The sequence below is a fragment of the Micropterus salmoides genome, unplaced genomic scaffold (genome assembly GCF_014851395.1).
Source record: "Micropterus salmoides isolate LMB-PRFRI ecotype aquatic unplaced genomic scaffold, ASM1485139v1 Ms_hic_scaffold_8, whole genome shotgun sequence".
Lineage (NCBI taxonomy): Eukaryota > Metazoa > Chordata > Actinopteri > Centrarchiformes > Centrarchidae > Micropterus > Micropterus salmoides.
The window spans coordinates 6384726-6402561 of NW_024044570.1; the positions used below are offsets into that span (position 1 = coordinate 6384726).

The 17836-nt window shown below is 39.7% G+C and overlaps 2 protein-coding genes across 2 annotated transcripts in view; one reads left to right on the plus strand and one right to left on the minus strand.

Annotated features, from left to right (window-relative positions):
- Positions 1–5264, minus strand: part of cftr (CF transmembrane conductance regulator) — a 36145-nt gene extending 30881 nt beyond the window's left edge. The window contains exons 1-2 of the mRNA XM_038706372.1: positions 4240–5264; positions 2858–2968 (exon numbers count right to left, since the gene is read on the minus strand). Of these exons, the coding sequence (XP_038562300.1) occupies positions 2858–2968; positions 4240–4292 (164 nt within the window). The 5' untranslated portion in view covers positions 4293–5264. The remainder of the gene's footprint in view (positions 1–2857; positions 2969–4239) is intronic.
- A 2370-nt stretch (positions 5265–7634) lies between these two features.
- The window catches only part of asz1 (ankyrin repeat, SAM and basic leucine zipper domain containing 1), a 34495-nt gene continuing 24293 nt past the window's right edge, over positions 7635–17836 (plus strand). The window contains exons 1-4 of the mRNA XM_038706380.1: positions 7635–7780; positions 8658–8760; positions 9111–9233; positions 13881–13992. Coding sequence (XP_038562308.1) covers positions 7676–7780; positions 8658–8760; positions 9111–9233; positions 13881–13992 — 443 coding nt within the window. The 5' untranslated portion in view covers positions 7635–7675. The remainder of the gene's footprint in view (positions 7781–8657; positions 8761–9110; positions 9234–13880; positions 13993–17836) is intronic.

A 17836-nucleotide genomic window follows, 5' to 3' on the forward strand; every position in this document is an offset into this window, starting at 1 on the left:
GTCGTTCAGTCTTGGCCACAGGTAGTCTTAACGACTGTAACGACTGTCGTCACAGAAACAAGGAACACTAACGAACCAGCGGTATCGATGACCCGGGATAACGACCCCACTGAGGTTAAATAGCTAAGTTTCCCTGCCAGTCAGTCAGAACTGAAGAAGTCCTTTGGATGAGGGACGAAACGTCTTCCAGTATCTTCAACCAAGTCCAGTTGCCCTTGATTTTAACCTTCGTTGGATTGTTGGTATAGTTTTTCCTTGCCTCTCTTGCCTAGTGCTACTCTTGGTGGGAACTGTTGGGTTTCTGTAAATATCATCACAGAGTACGGTCTAGACCTGCTCTTTTATGAAAAGCGCTCAGAGATAACTGTTGTTGTGATTTGGCGCTATATAAATAAAATTGAATTGAGTTTTGGTGGCTCAATGTAGCCTTTCAACAAGATGCTACTGGGTTCGAACCAGCTGAGTTAGAAACTACACACAAAAAAGTCCCTTCCATATGTCATCATGCAGGTCAGTTTATTTGTTTATTGTAATAATACCAAGGTTTCAAAATATCCATTCATCAACCGTTTTTCTGGTGTTGTGTCGCAGGGGCAGCATCTCCAGCAGGGGATACCAAGGCGTCCCCAGACCTGTGTGGAGATAGAGTCAGGCCATCTAGTGCTGGGTCTTCCCTGAGGCCTCCTCCCAGCTGGACATGCCTAGCACACCTCCATAGGGAGTTGCCCAGGGGGAATCCATACCAGATGCCCGAATTACTTCAACAGGCACCTTTTGACGCAAAGGAGCAGCGGCTGTCCTCATGGATGGAGTTCCTCATGGATGACTTGGCTTCTCACCCATGAAACAGCATTCATGACCATAGGTGAGTGCAGGAACGGAAATTGGCCGGTGGATCAAGAGCTTTGACTTCCGGCTCAGCTCTTTTCGTCACAACAGTGCGGTAGAATGTACGCAATATCGCCCCCGCTGCTCTGATTCTCTTCTATTGTAAAATCAATCAATTTACAGTAAATCTTCCATTGTCCACTCAATAGCGAAGAAGTAGTTGAACGAGGTAGTTGAACTCTCACCCTCACTTGGAGTAAGGACTAATTCCCCACCCGGAGTCATCCCTGTCACTTCATACTCTATTGCAAACCGATCCAGTGAGTGCTGAAGGTCATGGACCGATGATCCCATCAGGACCACATCATCGGCAAAAAGCAGTGACGAGATCCCCAGTTCACCAAACTGCATCCCTTCCCCACCCAGACTACACCTCAATATCCTTCCATGAAAATCATCACAAGGCCAAACCCTCACCTGGAACGAGTCCGACTTACTGCAGAGAATCTTTACACAGCTCCAGCTTTGGATATACAGGGATTGGATATCCCTTAAAAGAGACCCCCTCACACCATACTCCGGCAGCACCTCCCACAACCACACTACATTGATCTTTCAAATCAACATATCCACATAAATGATTATTTTACATTTTTTAAAATTTTGTTTAAAATGTATTTTAAAAGAATTGTGTTTTGTCCATTCTCTATTCTATTCCTTTCTTTTGATGCGTTTGTCAGCTATTGCAGCATAATGAAACCCTTTCTATTGGCTCATTCACTTAAACTGTACTGAGTGGGAGATGAAGGGACTGATGGTACACAGCATGTTTTAAAGGAAGGTAAAGTTCACATTCCCAGAAGCCTTCACAGTTTGCCTGATCGGAATAATGAAAGCCAAATCACCCACCACTGCTCATTTATCACCCGGTGGGCACTAGGCCCTTTCTAAAGGTCGAGTTTTTAACACCCATGTACATTAACCGGCTTGTTGGCACCATTCAGTGTGACGCTGGCCCCTGGGTAACCAAGAGGCAGGGCCAATGTGGGACACTGCTGTGGTTGTTAGGGAAGGTAAAAAAAAAAAAGACAGACAGGAGTGTTGAATATTTGGGTCAACATCTAACCACTTTTATTTTTTAAGAATATTAAATTCTGCCACAGATTTGCATTTGCTCAGTGCTATGAGAAGAATACAAGAAAAGAGGGAGAGGAGAAAGAATAGAAAGGGACAAATGGAAGACAGAAACATAATGATGGACAAAAGACCACAGGGAGGGCAGAATTAGAATTTTTAATATGCCATTTCAAATAGGGGGAGATAAAAATGGGGTATAAAACACTAAATTATTTTCATGGCCATGACTGGGCTAAAGAAACAATTGATTTAAAAACCTTAAATGTACATGATTTATTTTTCCAGATTTTTAATGATCAGCCAATATTGTGAAGAGTAAACACATTTAATGAGAGTTAAAGGTGTCCTGGTGGTGAAGGCGGCAGAGAATAAAACGACTGATAATCACATAGATGAGAAAGAGAGAAAAGATTAAAGCAAATGCAAGGTTCATTTAATTTCAGAAAACAGTGAGGAGACAGTGAAGGGGGAGTGATAAAGGCAAATAAAGTGAGAGAAAGAGTCCCTCTTACATATCAGTCAAATTTGATTTACTTATATATTGGGCAATGCATCATTCCACACTCCACAGAAAAATACAACCCTTAAGCAATGTGGCTGGCACCTTTGGTTGTATTTTGTCACATGCCAGACAGCTTGCTTGATAATTCATCAAAAACAAGGCTTCTTTATATATCATGCCAAAGACTGTAAGAAGCCATAACACGATACCTCAATTAGCTAATCATGTGGCAGTATGGGAGAAGACTAACTCTGATCTACTCTCCCATAATCCAAATTTCTTTGTGGGCCTGGGCTACAGCATGACTTTGCTAGTCAGTATGTTGAGATGCAAATGTTGAAAACAAAAACATACAACAGAGTCAGGCACACAAACTTAAACTGCACAGACCTTTCGAGTCTCTCAGAGAGGTTGTCTGCGAGATCAAAGGAAGGAGCCTTGTACACATCTGTCAACTCCAACTTCTTTCTGAAGCCCTTCCTCAACAGTGGTGACATCCAACTGCAAGAAAACCACAGAGTAGAAGGATTGGTGGGTATCATCATCACCTAGCAAGGACACCATGGCAAAAAAGCATGCACACTTGAGAGTGTGCCAACAGGTAGATATACTCCAATATGTACAAAGATTGGCACAAAACCAATTTGTATTGCATGTACTCAAAGTGCATTTGAACACTAGCTGAAACTGTCTGTCTACTGCTGAAAGACACTTGTACATTTAGAATATTAAACACATATACATTTTATAATTAGGTGAAGATATTTGATAGATTATTTTAAATGTATTAGTTTTGAGAGTTAAAAAAAAGCAAGTGTTGGAGTGTCTGGAAGCTTTAAGATAAACTGGTGTTAGTTGTAATAAACAGAAAGTAATCCCAGAGGTTTCACAGTCAGACTAATGATAGAGAAGGGAGATAAAGTCAGATGTTTGCCAATCAATGAAGACAGGTTGTCCCCGCAAGGTGACATACAACAGTTTACATCATCTGACTTTTTTGGTCAGCTTCCTTCTTTAGGACCCCTCATTAGTGTGTGGAAAGGAGACATGTCAGTGCACCTTAAACGAACTCATAATGTATTATGATTTTAGGAGGTTATTCAAATTGTCATAAAAAAAATCTCAAGTATTGAAACCACATTCAATATGTGGTTTCAATATTCAGCAAGGACGCATTAAATCCCAACTGTAACGGTACTGTCATTAATAATTATGTTTAAGCTACTTAATGTGAACGATTCTTCACACGCTCCAACTTGAGGACTTAGCAAACCCCCATGGGCGTCTGCGCCCACCCGACAACGTTTTCTAGAACATACCTAATCGGAGCACAACTCAAATTTTGCGCACGGTTTTAAACTGACAGGTGCACAATTTACGCATGGACTAAGTGAACAACCACCGCAACACTGGAACATTTACAGTGAAATAGTTTTGTAAAATAAAACAGAACAGTAGGACGGCTCTACCTACTTCCTAACGATTTTGACGCTTGTCATTCAGAAAACCATTTTTATTTCAAAGGTTTTTTAGAAACAAAAAACACCCTGTACCCTGTCTCACCTGCCTCCCAGAGTTCTCTCTGAACCTCCAAACACGCTAAAACAGAAGAGAATTGGAACAAGTGCAGCACTCATTCATTACAGACAATATAAAATGTCTCACCCGCCATCACTATATGATTTAAATTACACTCGTGCGATTTCTTGAAAGATATTCCCTTGACAACCCCAGCTTCTCAAACAAGAGGATGCAGACGAAACATGTCTTACCAGAAGAAATATTTGGAGAAGAAGTTTGCATCTTCCACTGGTGACTTCTGCATCCTAAGTGCGCCGCCAGTTTGGTTTCTCTCTTCACCTGAGTAGTTTCCGTGCGCGTCGCTTACATTTGTGTGTCCCCTGAGTGGCTCCTTTCCCACAGAGTGGGTGCTCTCCTGTCTTATCCTCCACTGTGCACCCCCGCTAACTGTTTAGTCTTCTTCACCAAAGCCGAGAATAGTATCTTTATGCTCAGTGAGTCTCTCTGGTCTTCTGTGGTCCAACTCGCTCTTTCTGCCCTCTCCCTAAGTATGACAGTGAGAGGACAGTCCATCCTTTATGGGCTCGCTAGATCTTGCGTAGACACGTCATTTCCAAGCCGAAGAGCCTCAGGTTGCGTATTGTGGCAACAAGTTGAAAAGGTGAGGCCACTTCAGCACACAGATATTGATCCATACACAGCATCAGCAACGCAAGGAACAATGGGAGTGCAAAGGTCAATATGGAATAATTTTCTTCCACTTAACTTTAATGCAGGAGACACCCATTTTCTTTAACCAGCTCTTTGTATGGTTGTCTTTGATTTTAATACCCTAAAGTAAAAATGTATGTAAAGCTCCAAGTGTATAAAATGCAATATGTTAAATATGTCTCATCTAAAAAAAGTTTCCTAAACACTTTCACAAGTTTATAAAGTTAACATATTTGTAAAGTGAAACATGAAATGGTCTACCATCAAGTCTACATGAAAGTCAATTATCCCAGTAGCTGGAGGTCTACTGAACTACTTCTGAATGCTGAGCTTATTTCACTTGGATGCTTCACTATTATTCATAAAACAGAAGAATCAGTTCTGGGACATCTAAAATACCTTTTTTTTTTTAAATCAGTTTCAGGCTACACACAGTTTCAGGAGTGGGAGGATCAAATCCTCCAGACATTCCATAAAGGAACAGAGATAAAATGGGAAGATGCTGTAATACTTTAGTTCCCGAGTATTTCACCTGTCAGCACTTCTGCTGTAGTTACTTTAAGAGTGAGACTTTAAGAGTGAGACACAGGCTGGGTAAACCTGTTGGAAGACAAATATATTAAGGTCATTTTGGTTCCTCATCACTATCAGCTGTTTGATTGTGAAGCAGCAAGGCAGCCAGGCTATAGAGACTGTGCTGTAGTTACACAGTCATGAGATTGCCCCTTTGATAGCTCAGTTGGTAGAGCGGAGGACTGTAGAGAATAAACATAAGACATCCTTAGGTCACCGGTCCAAATCCGGCTCCATGGAAGTAATTTTGGGGCGGCACGGTGATCCAGTGGATAGCACTGTGGCCTCACATCAAGAAGGTCGCGGGTTCACTGACACAGATCGTCCCAGACTTTCTATGTGGAGTTTGCATGTTCTCTCCGTGTCTGCGTGGGTTTCCCCCACCATCATGTTAGGTTCTTCACTGAAAAACATCTGGAGCGGCTGCCCACTGCTCCCTTGAGGGATGGGGTAAATGCAGAGAATAAATTTCACAACATGTATGTGACAGTAAAGTATCTTCTATCTTGATTCCTTACTCCAGCTGTATGCCCAAGATATTTATTATTATATATTATAGCATAGCAGTGATAAAAAGTTTATTTTCATCTTTCAAGTAGACACATGATCAAACTCTGCACAGAAAGTGACACTGCTATACTGTGTGGTATTGTGGTACTGAACTTGCCATTCTGGGACTCTGCCAGTTTCACTGAAAACACACACATAAATGTGCACACGTGTGACAGTAGGTATAAGAAAGATCAAGGTAACCCTCAAAGTGAAATAAGATAAATGTTGCTGAACTATTCTGCAATGCAAACATGCATCAAAATATTGTGTGTGTATATATATATATATGTGTGTGTGTGTAAATGGAAGTAGCAGGAAGGCTCTGGCTTGGAAGGAGAAGTGATGTTTGTGTGCATTACAAAGGCAGCATGCAAAAAACTTAACAGTGCTATAAAACATCTGAAAAAAACAGAATATAAAATTGAGACAAAAAAAATGAATAGGCTACCTGTTCCAAAACTGAATTGGACACGTTCTTCTTGTCTCCACAAATCTAACCATCCGCTGGGTCAGAGAGGGATTCAATTAATTTAGCAGAGTTGTCTCTTTCTCCTGCTTCTTAAAAGATTATCTGCAATTATTTGTGTGTTTGAGAGAAAGAGGATAAAGTCGAGTCTGAGCTTTCTACTGGAGCTTAGGGATGAAGTCAGACTGTTGGTTGCTTGCAATTTTGCTCAACTATTGCTGAGGGACGCCAAGGTTGTTTGCCTCTGCCTAGAGGAAAGAGGGACCTCTGCTGGACATTTGAAGTAATTTGCAACCCGATAAGGTTTTATTTGTCCAAAAGACAGACACATCTCATTCTTCTAATTTGAGCCTATGTAAGAACTGAATGATTAAGAATTGCTTTGCAGGTTACTTGCTGTATGCTGATTACATGCCACATCACCACAAGAGGTTTCACTTATTCTGGATGAATAGAGGCCTGCTCAGTTTAAAGTAGTGCATTATGATGGGAGTCACAAACTCCATGTAAAATGAATAATACAAGTTGCAACAATACTAACAGCTATGAGCGATAATGTCAATCACTTTGCCTCAGAAGGTCTAATCAGGCAGATGGGGAAACACCTGTGTTGGTGGACTTTAGGCTTGCAGGAGCTTTCAAAAGACCTTGCACAAATAACTACGCACTTAATATTTTTAAGTCGGTTTAATAGTGAGGTAGCCAATCCATTAGTGAGATATTTTAAATGTTTTATGGAAACAAACAAGAGCACCAAACCACTCACCTGTCATACCGGTTCCCTCTTGCTTTTCCAGAGTGTACAAACAAGACAAAAAACATAAACGTCGAACAAACAGAAAAAAAAATGCTACTTTTACTATCTATTTAGCCACATATAGGCTAAACTTTTATGCATTCATTGGCTCCAGTGTAGCTGGCAAACCGGGATGATAGGTTGACGGTCTTAAGTTACCACAGTAAATGATTTATAAATGGGTCAGACTTACAAACCTTACAAAATAAAAAGTCTACCTTCCAAATTATTTATTTGCAGTATAAGCGATATTTTAGTGGATTCAGGTTAATGCACAGGTGCAGTAACTAGGCCTACCTCTGGGACAAACAGCACTTTGTAATAGAAAGCCTCAAACTGTTTCAGCATACTTGGATGACAATGAGAATCCAACACATCTTTGTAGTAAGTTACCGTCCATGTTGTTGTCCATCTTCCAACCTAACGTTATGCTTCAGACACACCGAAGTCGGAAGAGTCTGATGGGTGTGGCTGGATGTCAACCTCCGCCCACCCACAGGCTGCAGTGAGGCGGCTCACCTTGAAACGCTTTCGCCGCCAGTGTCCGTCACAAGCTGTGATGTTACGTTAGCTAATTGCTAACAGAAATATGGGCAGCTTCATGGATTACGCCTATCCAGCTGGAGATGAGAGCGACGCCAGCAATGATGAGTGGGACATTGGGTGTTCGGATAAAAAGTCTCCTCGCATCAAGGTTAACTTTAGAAAACCTTCTTCATCTTTTCTCAACCCGAGTTATATGCTGCTAGAAGTAAAACGTTAGCTAGTAGAGTAGCTAGCGTAGCTAACGTAAGTCAAGCTATCTTTAACTTAGGTAAAGTTAGCAAGTTAACGCTCTGCGCTGCTGCTTATTTTGCGTTAATATAGATACAGGAGAAACCCCATAGGCATGGCACAAGCTAATTATGATGAAGTAGTTTAATTTGTAATTGCTACACTACAATAACTGTAGTTGAAATCATGAGGAGGGTAAACTTTGCGCCACTTTGCGGCTCCTTTTCGCCCTTTGACGGTCACTCGCAGTTTGAAGCTGCAGAAGCAAAGTTCGACTCGAAGTGAAGTATAATGTCAAAGTCTGTGGTAAATGTAACCAGGTAGCTCTACTACGTGCTAAGGTAATTGCTTAACACTAAATAAACAAAATTAATCATTCACCTAGGCTACATTTGGTCTCACAACTATAAAGTAAGGGTTCATCTGGGGCTCTGCAAAATTATGAAGGTCATATTTCAATGTTTTGTCATTTTACAGAATCAAGTATTTATGGATGAATCAAGAAAATATTCATATATTGATATTGAAAACAATTGTTAGTTACAACTCTAAACTAATTACTTTAATTGTGCCTTTATAGTTATCACAAACAGTATAAAGAACTAATGTTATGTTAGTTTGTAGTAAGAAATTGGTTAGTCACCTGTCAATACTACCCACAGCTAATGGCAGGAAATATGTCTGCTATATATTGGTACACATTCCCACAAATCCATTATTCGGGATATTGGAGTGATTATTATTTATTGTTGTATTTCTATATTGCTGTGTCCTGATTCATCGCTCTGTTGACACAGGGTTTGGATGCTGTTGTACCAGATGCAGAAGATAATGTGTCATTGCTGAAAAGAGCCATCAGTAAAGGAGACATTGAGGCAGTTAAACAGCTGTTGGACAATGGCAAGTACTCTCTTAACACTTCACTTGGATAGCTTTATCCATTTCAACTTTATAGTTAGCTTTAAATACTGATTATAAGATATTGGGCCTCATGCAAGGGGGCCGGTCCTCACTGATTACAAAAACACAACTTTATTCACAGATTTTAGTGAAAGAGGGGAGCCCCTCTGAACGTGTCGCGTGTCCAGATTGCACCACATGCGACACTGCAGTCCCCTGGGTCTGCAGCAACACACACCCCATGTGGGAGGTCGATTGGATGGAACAGTTCTCAACACATAATCGAAATACAAACAACCGCACAGATCTTTTCATTGCTTCACTTAATTTGATCCTTTTGGTGTGGACAGGCATCGACGTGGAGACCAGGCTTGGCTTTGAATGGACTCCTCTGATGTGTGCTGTCAATGTGGCCAATTATGACCTGGCCAAACTGCTACTGGACAGAGGGGCCAGTGCCAACTTCAGCAAAGGTCAGACCAATATGGGTCACTATCTGTAGGGGGGGGTATCTTGTCCAACCAGACCTTATTCTCACTAAGCTTATGGAGTAATGGATGGTGGTGACGGGTGGTGATGGAGCAGTGGACAAGACACCTGTCTTTGGTGTGTAGCTTTGGCAATACTATTGTTATACATTCATGCCAATAAAGCTGAATTAAATTGAATTGAGACCCCTAGTTGCTCCAGAGGCGTGCGACCTCTGACATATATAGCAATTCTAAATTGATTTTGATAAAAGCGTCAGCTAAATGACTTATTATCTAATTATTTATGTAATTATTTATGGAGAAAGAATGATACCTCTGGAGATCCTGAGCTTAAAACCACCTCACGAAATAGACTTCCTGAATTATTGGCTTTTGTTTGAGTAAAGACAAGTTTTCCATTGCTTGTTGGTTTACATTGTAGTAATTTCCCCAGGTCAGGTTGTCAAGATTACATTTACTGCACTGGAGGGAAAGCAATAATTGCCAAAATGAAAGCATTGGCAACAAAGTAGAGAGAAGTCCCCTGGAGTGTCTTGCCAATTGTGCCAACTGTGAGTTACCGCAGTTGGCACATGTGTGGTATTGGCAAGAGTGGAAAATTTTTCCTTTTGTGTTTATTTGAAGAAAGGAAAAAAAGAAGACATATAAATAAATAATGTAAGCATTCAAGGATATTCTGGTACGACTTGTGCAGTATTGGACTATATAAACAACGGTCAAAAGGAACATTAATAACAAACTGTATGGCAGCAGTATGCCATTGTAATAACTAATCTGCCTAATCCAAAGAAGAAAAACATGTGATGGGCAGTTATTATAAAATTAAATCTAACCCTAACCTGTGAAACCAAACCTTAAACATTTTGTCAATAATATAATCCATATCTTAGAAAGAGAAGATAAGCAAGTATCACTCCTAAGTTTCACAGATGTGGACACACAATAAATTAAATCAAATCTATAGAGCATATTGTCACTCAGATTAATTCTTTTTTGAAGGGGAGGTTAATGTACATACAAGTGTGGGCTCCGCTGACCTGTGTGATCCCTCACCCGCCACCTTTCATTAAACAACTAGGGCAGATAGTTTGATTAGGCAACAGCATTACATTGCTGCCTTCCAGGCTTGGATATCAAACAGCCAAACCTAATCCTCCTGGTGGTCCCTCTTGCGTTGGTGTCGAGCTATCCTTCCCTGTGGCACATTTTCTTAATTTCCTCACCTGCTACAGCCAAAGACCAGGGGACCAATCGCGCCTCTGCACCAATACACTTCATCTGACATTACTTAATGATGATGACGCCAAAGAGGAACTCTAGCAGAAACACACCGCTGATCCTTTGAGTTGTTTTTAGTTCATGCACACTGCACCCTCATCCCAAAGCAAGAGAAATTAAAGGCATCTGTTGGATCGAGGTCAGTCTGGGTAAAATAAGCACGGGGGGAGAGCTCTTCTGTGTTAACAAGTTGGCCATGAATCCTGTTGGAAAGATGCAGTTATAGATCCCCCCAGAAACATTAAACGTTTTTGTCGTTTAGATAAGAGTTAGTTCAGTAATGCAAAATGTCTCATCTGTAAAGGGTGAAATGATGACTGAATGAGAACTTCACGCACTAAATAATATGGTCTATGGTGAAAGGATTAGGTCAGGTAACTTTTGGCATTGGATTGTAATATTGGAACTGAAGCTTGTCACAATAACGTCTGGTTAAATCATGTCACTGACTCCATAACAGGAGGCAGTTTGGCAGAGTTAAACTTTATGCCAATGTGCAGTGAAACTGTAGAGCAATTACTCATTGAAGCTTTTATGTGATCACCTTATGTTCCTGCAGTTAGTGCTGAAACGATTAGTCGATAGACAAAAAATAATTGACAACAAGTCTGATAGTCAACAAAATGTTTATATGCCAAACATTTGCTGATTCCAGGTTCTCAAATGAGAGTATTTGTTGCATTTCTCTGTTTTATGTCATTGTAAATGCAATGGCTTTGGACTGCAGGTCAGACAAAATAAGCAATTTGAAGACATTACCTTTTGCTTCGGGAACATGTGGTGAGCATTATATTATGATATCTTATAGACCAAATTAGTTACTTGCTGTGTGAGTGTTTTTTAAGTCCTTTTTTTATTGCTGCATTCCTGTCACTGTTGCTGCTGCTGGTACCATAAATTATTTTGAGACCACTACATTCTTAATTTTCCACAGCACTAGTCATGCTGTTGATATCTGATGTCAATTAATTCTCAGAATCCAATCCAGAACGTCGAGTTAAACTGTGTGTGTGTGACTGATTTCACATGGTCTCGGCATCTGATGCTTGAGGCGGGTGAAGGAAACAATTAAACAGAAGGATGACGTGTGGTCACATCCTGATGGCGTTTGTCAAAGCAGCGAGGCTGAGTGGAGAAATGCATGAGTGATTGATAACGGTCACCATGCTGCTGTCATACCCTCTCTCCAATTCTCAGACCTTAGATTTATTTACTCCAGTCCTCTGTAGATGCAAACCAGGCAGTCTGGTTTACACCCACACACACATTATATAAACACACACACTTGCACAGAGATATCGAGCCAAACATGCACAACCACAGAAAAACAGGAACCCACATACAGATGAGGCCCATGTATGCATGCGTACACACACACACACATACCCAGTTAGATACACGCTGTGATACATACAGGTTGGGGACTCAGTCATTAGCGGAACAAAACAGGAATTGAGTATATTGCCATGGGTCCAGTCTTATCAGGATGAGATAAGGATACAACAACTCTGAAGTCCCATAAAGGCTGCCACACTTCCTGATTCCAGATAAACTGCTATCCATCTCCATCACCAGGTTATCGTCCTGAGTTTTTTCTTTCCTTAATACAGCATGATGTATGACTTCATTGTGGTGGAAAAAATAGTAAATCTCTTTCCTCTAAATTTGTTTTGCTAAATGGTGTAATTACGATAAACAGAAATGAGGATTTTATACTCAATCCACATCATTCTCCAAAAAATACATGAAATTGGGCATGAAATAACAGGAGAGCATTTGTCCGTTCAGACAAAAAGTTTGGCGTTGCAAGGACACATGGTAAATGACGGTTTTGTTGTTGACCCCATTGCATTGTTGCAGTTTTGCACATTATCATAGCATATAGCCTATATTCAATAACGTTATGAAACTACTCCTAACTGACCAAAATACACACTTCAATAATGGGCATGCTACTTCTGACTTGAAGCAATTCACTAAGCATTTTAACTTTTAAACAGCTCACTAAAACTAATTGGTAGTTGAGGAAAGTTGAACGCCAGGTTTAGACAAGACACCGCTGGCTTGTGATCTGTATTGATAGTTTTGATCAGCATGAGCAAATCTGGGAAGAAAACACACTGATAATCTTTTATTAACTAAATGATGGATTATGTGTAGGGTTTTGTATCGAGTCAGTTCCAAGTTGGAATCTGCACCAAATTTCCAAGAACCATGTACTCGATTACACGTGCATTTCGATTCTGCTTATTGGTTCCTAACTTTTTGCCATACTCCTGATTGAAATGCAGTGAGCATTTTACAGTCCATAAAAGTTATACTTCTCTGCAGGACCTGCTTTGCTGAAGTAACGTCACGTCATTTGTTACATCAACAAAGTCTGCAAGTACTTTTGTTTACGTTCCTGGACCGTGGCGAACTGCAGCAAACACTCAAAAGTTTGGCTTCTTTTTTCACTTAAAGAGAACACAGCAGAATGGAACAACTGCAATAAGGATATTTAATTCAAGGAAGGCAGCAACTCTTAATATGATGAAGCATTTACTTCAATGTGGCGTTAATATGAAGAAACACGCTCTGTTCAATATGTTGCAGTCTACCAGATACAGCCAATTCTAACAATAGCAACGTCTCACGCTCGGGTATAAAACACAGATGAGCTGACATTCACTTTTTTATATTGAAGGTAAACAAACGATGTCTGCAAATGATTCCAATTTACATTTTTCTTAGATACGAGTCCACAGAGACGCCCCTCTAGTACAGAAACTCCTTTCACTTTAGCCATGAAGGGGAAGATAAGCTAGGAGAAAGTGGATGAATGTCTCCAAGCAGTGACAAGATTTGTGGTGAAGGGGTTGGAATCAGAACCGAGATTCGATAACAACCGGATTCAATAAGTAGTATCACAATCGATAAAATGGAAATGATACCCAACTCTTAATTATGTGATATAAATGATTAAATATGCATCACATGCTTGCCAACTTGTTTTGATTTTCTACTGTTGTATTTTGATGAGACTATATAAAATATAAATATAATAGTACCTCATTAGGTGATACAAGTACTACCTCCCCTGCTTGGCCATTGTAAAATTTAATCTTTGCTGCACTAAACAATTAGTGAATTCTCTGACATCTGTTTGTAGAAATACAGACTACATTCATATAAAACAAAGTTCTCTTTCAACCCTACATTGTCGGACTCTTCATAAAGCTTCTAGGTTTTTCCCAGCTTCAAAAAAGAGTTGCAATCTTTTGCATCAAAATTATGAGAATTAATTGGTCAGAAAAAAATATATAGATAAGTGATGAGGCACTTCCCATACTAACGCGTTCTTGTCAACAGATCATTGGACATTGCTGATGGCCACCTGCACTGCGTCTGCCAGTGAAGACAAAATTGCTCGCTGTGTGGAGCTTCTGCTTTCCAGAAATGCTGATCCCAACATGGTTGACAGGTGAGGGCGGGGGGTATAAATGTGTTTCAGGTCAAAATGTTGGTAGAATTTTCAGCAGAGTACGCACTGTCACACCCCTAATCATGTAGGCCAAGAAAAAACGGTCTAGACCTGACTTGAACAGAGGAGGAAAAAACAGAGGTGCTGGATTAAATTTCCTTTGATGTTTCTCGTTATGTTTAGCTGCCATGTGGTAGCATTATGCACCACAGTGCTACATACAGTGTGTGTATATCTGTGTGATTTGTTTGGAATGTCCTGTTATGGCATGTGCATGTACAGACGGGTATCAGGCAGACAGACAAACAAACACACAGTGTAAGAGGATTTTAGAAAGTTTTTTTACAGGCTTTGATCCAACCCAGTGAGCACGGTCTTGGTTAATTTGTAGGTTAAAAGCGGCCTAGGCATCTAGATTAAAGGACCAGGCCAAATAATTTTGTTAAAATGTGAAATTTCTTTAGGCATACATACAGCAGTAGTTTCAACAGCATTTTGGTGTGGCCCTTTTCCGCAAAGTTATGACATATAATACTTTAAACCTGATGTCTAGATGTCATTTGACCTGCACATCACCATGTCAATGCCACTAGCAACCAGCTATCCATTGAAACCAAGTAAGTGTTTGTTGGTCTGGTATGTTCATCCATCATTATGTGTATTTGTTTAAAAAAAAGACATTGTCTTTCTGCATTCTTCAATAATCTTGGAATTCATTAGCTCTCTGAAAGTAGCTTTCGGCAGAATAATGCATGATGGTGAATTTTGCTCTGATGCCAAAAGGTTTTCTGTCCTGTCTACACAACAACTAAAAGTGTAAGGGGACATTGTCCAGGCACAACTAATGACATTAGGCAACTTAAAATATAAAGCAAACAAGAACATCTGAAAAAAATCTCCATTTTAAATTGAAGTACCAAATGGAAAAACTGAAGCATCCATCTGTTCAATCCACGCGACTTTGACCTCTGTTCAGTTATCACTGTCCTCATGGCCAGCATCAGCACATCTATACAGGGTGCCACAATAACTTCACCACACTGACTAATGTCAGAAATATCGTTATAGTTAACAAGTAGACTACATGAGAAGTGACACGGACGTCTCTGTGAATGGAAGTGACTTTCTAGAAACACTTTAAAAAAACTATGGCGGAGTGAATTACCCTACAACACAATGAAGCAGCCATCTTGACATGTAACCTAACAGGTAATCTTAGCTAGAGGTTTCTTTTGATTTTAAATATTTTTCATCATATAAATTAGGAAATGTGATGGGGCAAGTTTGGGATCCATCAGCCATTGCAGACGCTATAAAATCTGGTTCCCTGTTCTGGTGAGGAACATGAAACGTTCCATCTTGTGGAAAAGAATGAAGGGAAGTCAAGCACTTTTACTGTTACCATCTGTGGATTTTTGCTGTGTCAAAGGGAGGATTCAGCCCCCAGTGGCTTTCTTGTTTAGCTTTCCCTAATCCCTGCCACTCTGTCACTGCCAGTATGCCATTACATGCACGACACACACCGCCTGAAACCCCCTGATGACACACATGGACACGCTGATGCGTTAAGATTGATTGGTTCCTTCCCAGACAAAATATTTGAAGCAAGGTAACAAGACACAGGAGGATGCAGATGAGGGGAGGTGGTGAGGAGGAGGAGGGGCCAACAGTCCTAACATCCAGAGCAAAAGAAGAATATGAGGTTCATGTGGGTGCAGAGAGTAAACCACCACCTCCTCCTCATTGCCTCTTACGTCTGAATATCAAACCAATGATTAACACCAGCTGCTCGTTCCTCCGCCGTAGTGTAAACAAGCATTGTCGGCCATCTCTCAAAGTCATGCAGGAGCGCGATGTGGGGTCCATTGCCTCCACGTGTCCCTTTTTTTTTCACCTTCACTGTACTGGTCTGTGTTGATTCTTTTACACCTTGCATAAAAATGCATTTTGGGTGATCGAACTGCGATCGGATAGGGCTTATCACAATGCGTCTCGATTTACACCTGTACTTTCATGGTGTCGACATTGAACTAGGGCTGGGCAATAAAACAATAATGATAATTATCACAATATAATTTTCCTCATTAACAATATAGTAAATGTTCAGTATATTTGATTTGAATTACAAACACATTAGCACTAAATCTTTCTATTAAAATATTTTGTTGAGGAAAAAAGATTTACAACTATGATTAGTAAAAGATTTTATCACAATAGTTTTGAATGTTCTACCTCAGTTTTGTTAATTGTCAAGTGTTGTCACATTCTGACCATAAAGAAAAAGTTTAACCACATAATTGACCATCTGGTTTCTTCAATTATTCTTCATTTTTGCACATAATTAGTACTATTGTATTATTTTGTATACTTGTAAAAAATTTTTTTTATCTTTTTACTTTATCTATATTTATATTTCTATATTTATGTTCTAAAGCACCAATATATCAAGGCAAATTCCTCGTATATGAAAATGTTCCTGGCAATAAACCACAGTTTAGCCACAGTTTTCCACAAATAAAAGCGCATACAGGCAATGTGTCCATGCATTGTTGCACATGAATGCGCTTCAAGACAACATGCTCATGTTTTTGGTGAGCATAACATATCCGTTTGTGAACATGAAGTCCCACACTGTTGAAATAAACTCAGTTTACACTTTTAAAATAACACAAAGGAAGAAGAAAGGTAGCGCAAGGAAACCATGCCAAGCGGAACTTAAGTTTCAGAGATGATGCTGGAAAGTGAACGTTATTATACAGTCTATAGTTACAGAGCAATTTTTTGACCTTTGTCACATCCTTCTTTCTTTTGCAATCTTTTGGATCTCAGTGTGGACACCAGAGAGCATTAATACCAGGTGTAGATGTAATCAGGTTAAAACATATCTAGATACAATTAGAGCTGCAACGATTAGGCGATCAAAATAAAATTAATCAGCTATTTTGATAATTGATTAATCGTTTCATTTTTTTAAAAACATTTGCTGGTTTCATCTATTTTTTTTTTTTTTTTTTTTTTTTTTATAAATAGTGTTTTTATTAATTTTCCACTTTTACAAGTACAGGATGGTCACATGGCATAGTCTAGAGAAACAAAGAGCAGAACAAACAAACAGGCAAACAAAACTAATCAGTCGAAAGAAAGAAACAAACACCAGCTCAGGCCCATATAGATAAGAAAAAATAAATAACAAAAAAAATAAAATAACCATAAACAAATGACCCTCTGGGTTACAGTAGTGTGTGGTATGAGCAGTCAAGAAAATCCCTGCAGCATGATATTAGAGACACCAGGTTCTACATTTTTCAAATAGGGTTCCCACACTTTATAAAAATGGTCCGTTTTGTATTGTAAAATACATGTAAGGTACTCTAATGGCACTAAATCAAACATCACTCTTTGCCAGCCTTTAACAGTTGGTATTTTTTCATTAATCCACTACAATCAATATTCTATAAATATTCTTCCTCGCTGCATAAGTAAGAATACAATACAACCTCTTAATATGTATTGATGTTAAGCGTCGGCTTGGGAGGCCAATATGAGAGACAAAGGGTCCATCCCCAGTTCTAAATCCAATATCTTTTCTATTTTGGATAATACATTAGACCAATACATTTGCAGTTTTGAACATGACCAAAAACAGTGAGTTAAGGTACCAATTTCTGTCATGCATTTAAGGCACATGGGTGAGATGGCAGGATCGACGTGATGCCTGCGGTTGGGGGATATGTGCACTCTATGTATACTCTTTAACTGTGTTGCTTTGGCACAATTGCAGACTGAAACTGATTTAGCATATCTCCAGACCTCTCTCCACTCGTCATCATCAATTGTGACATTT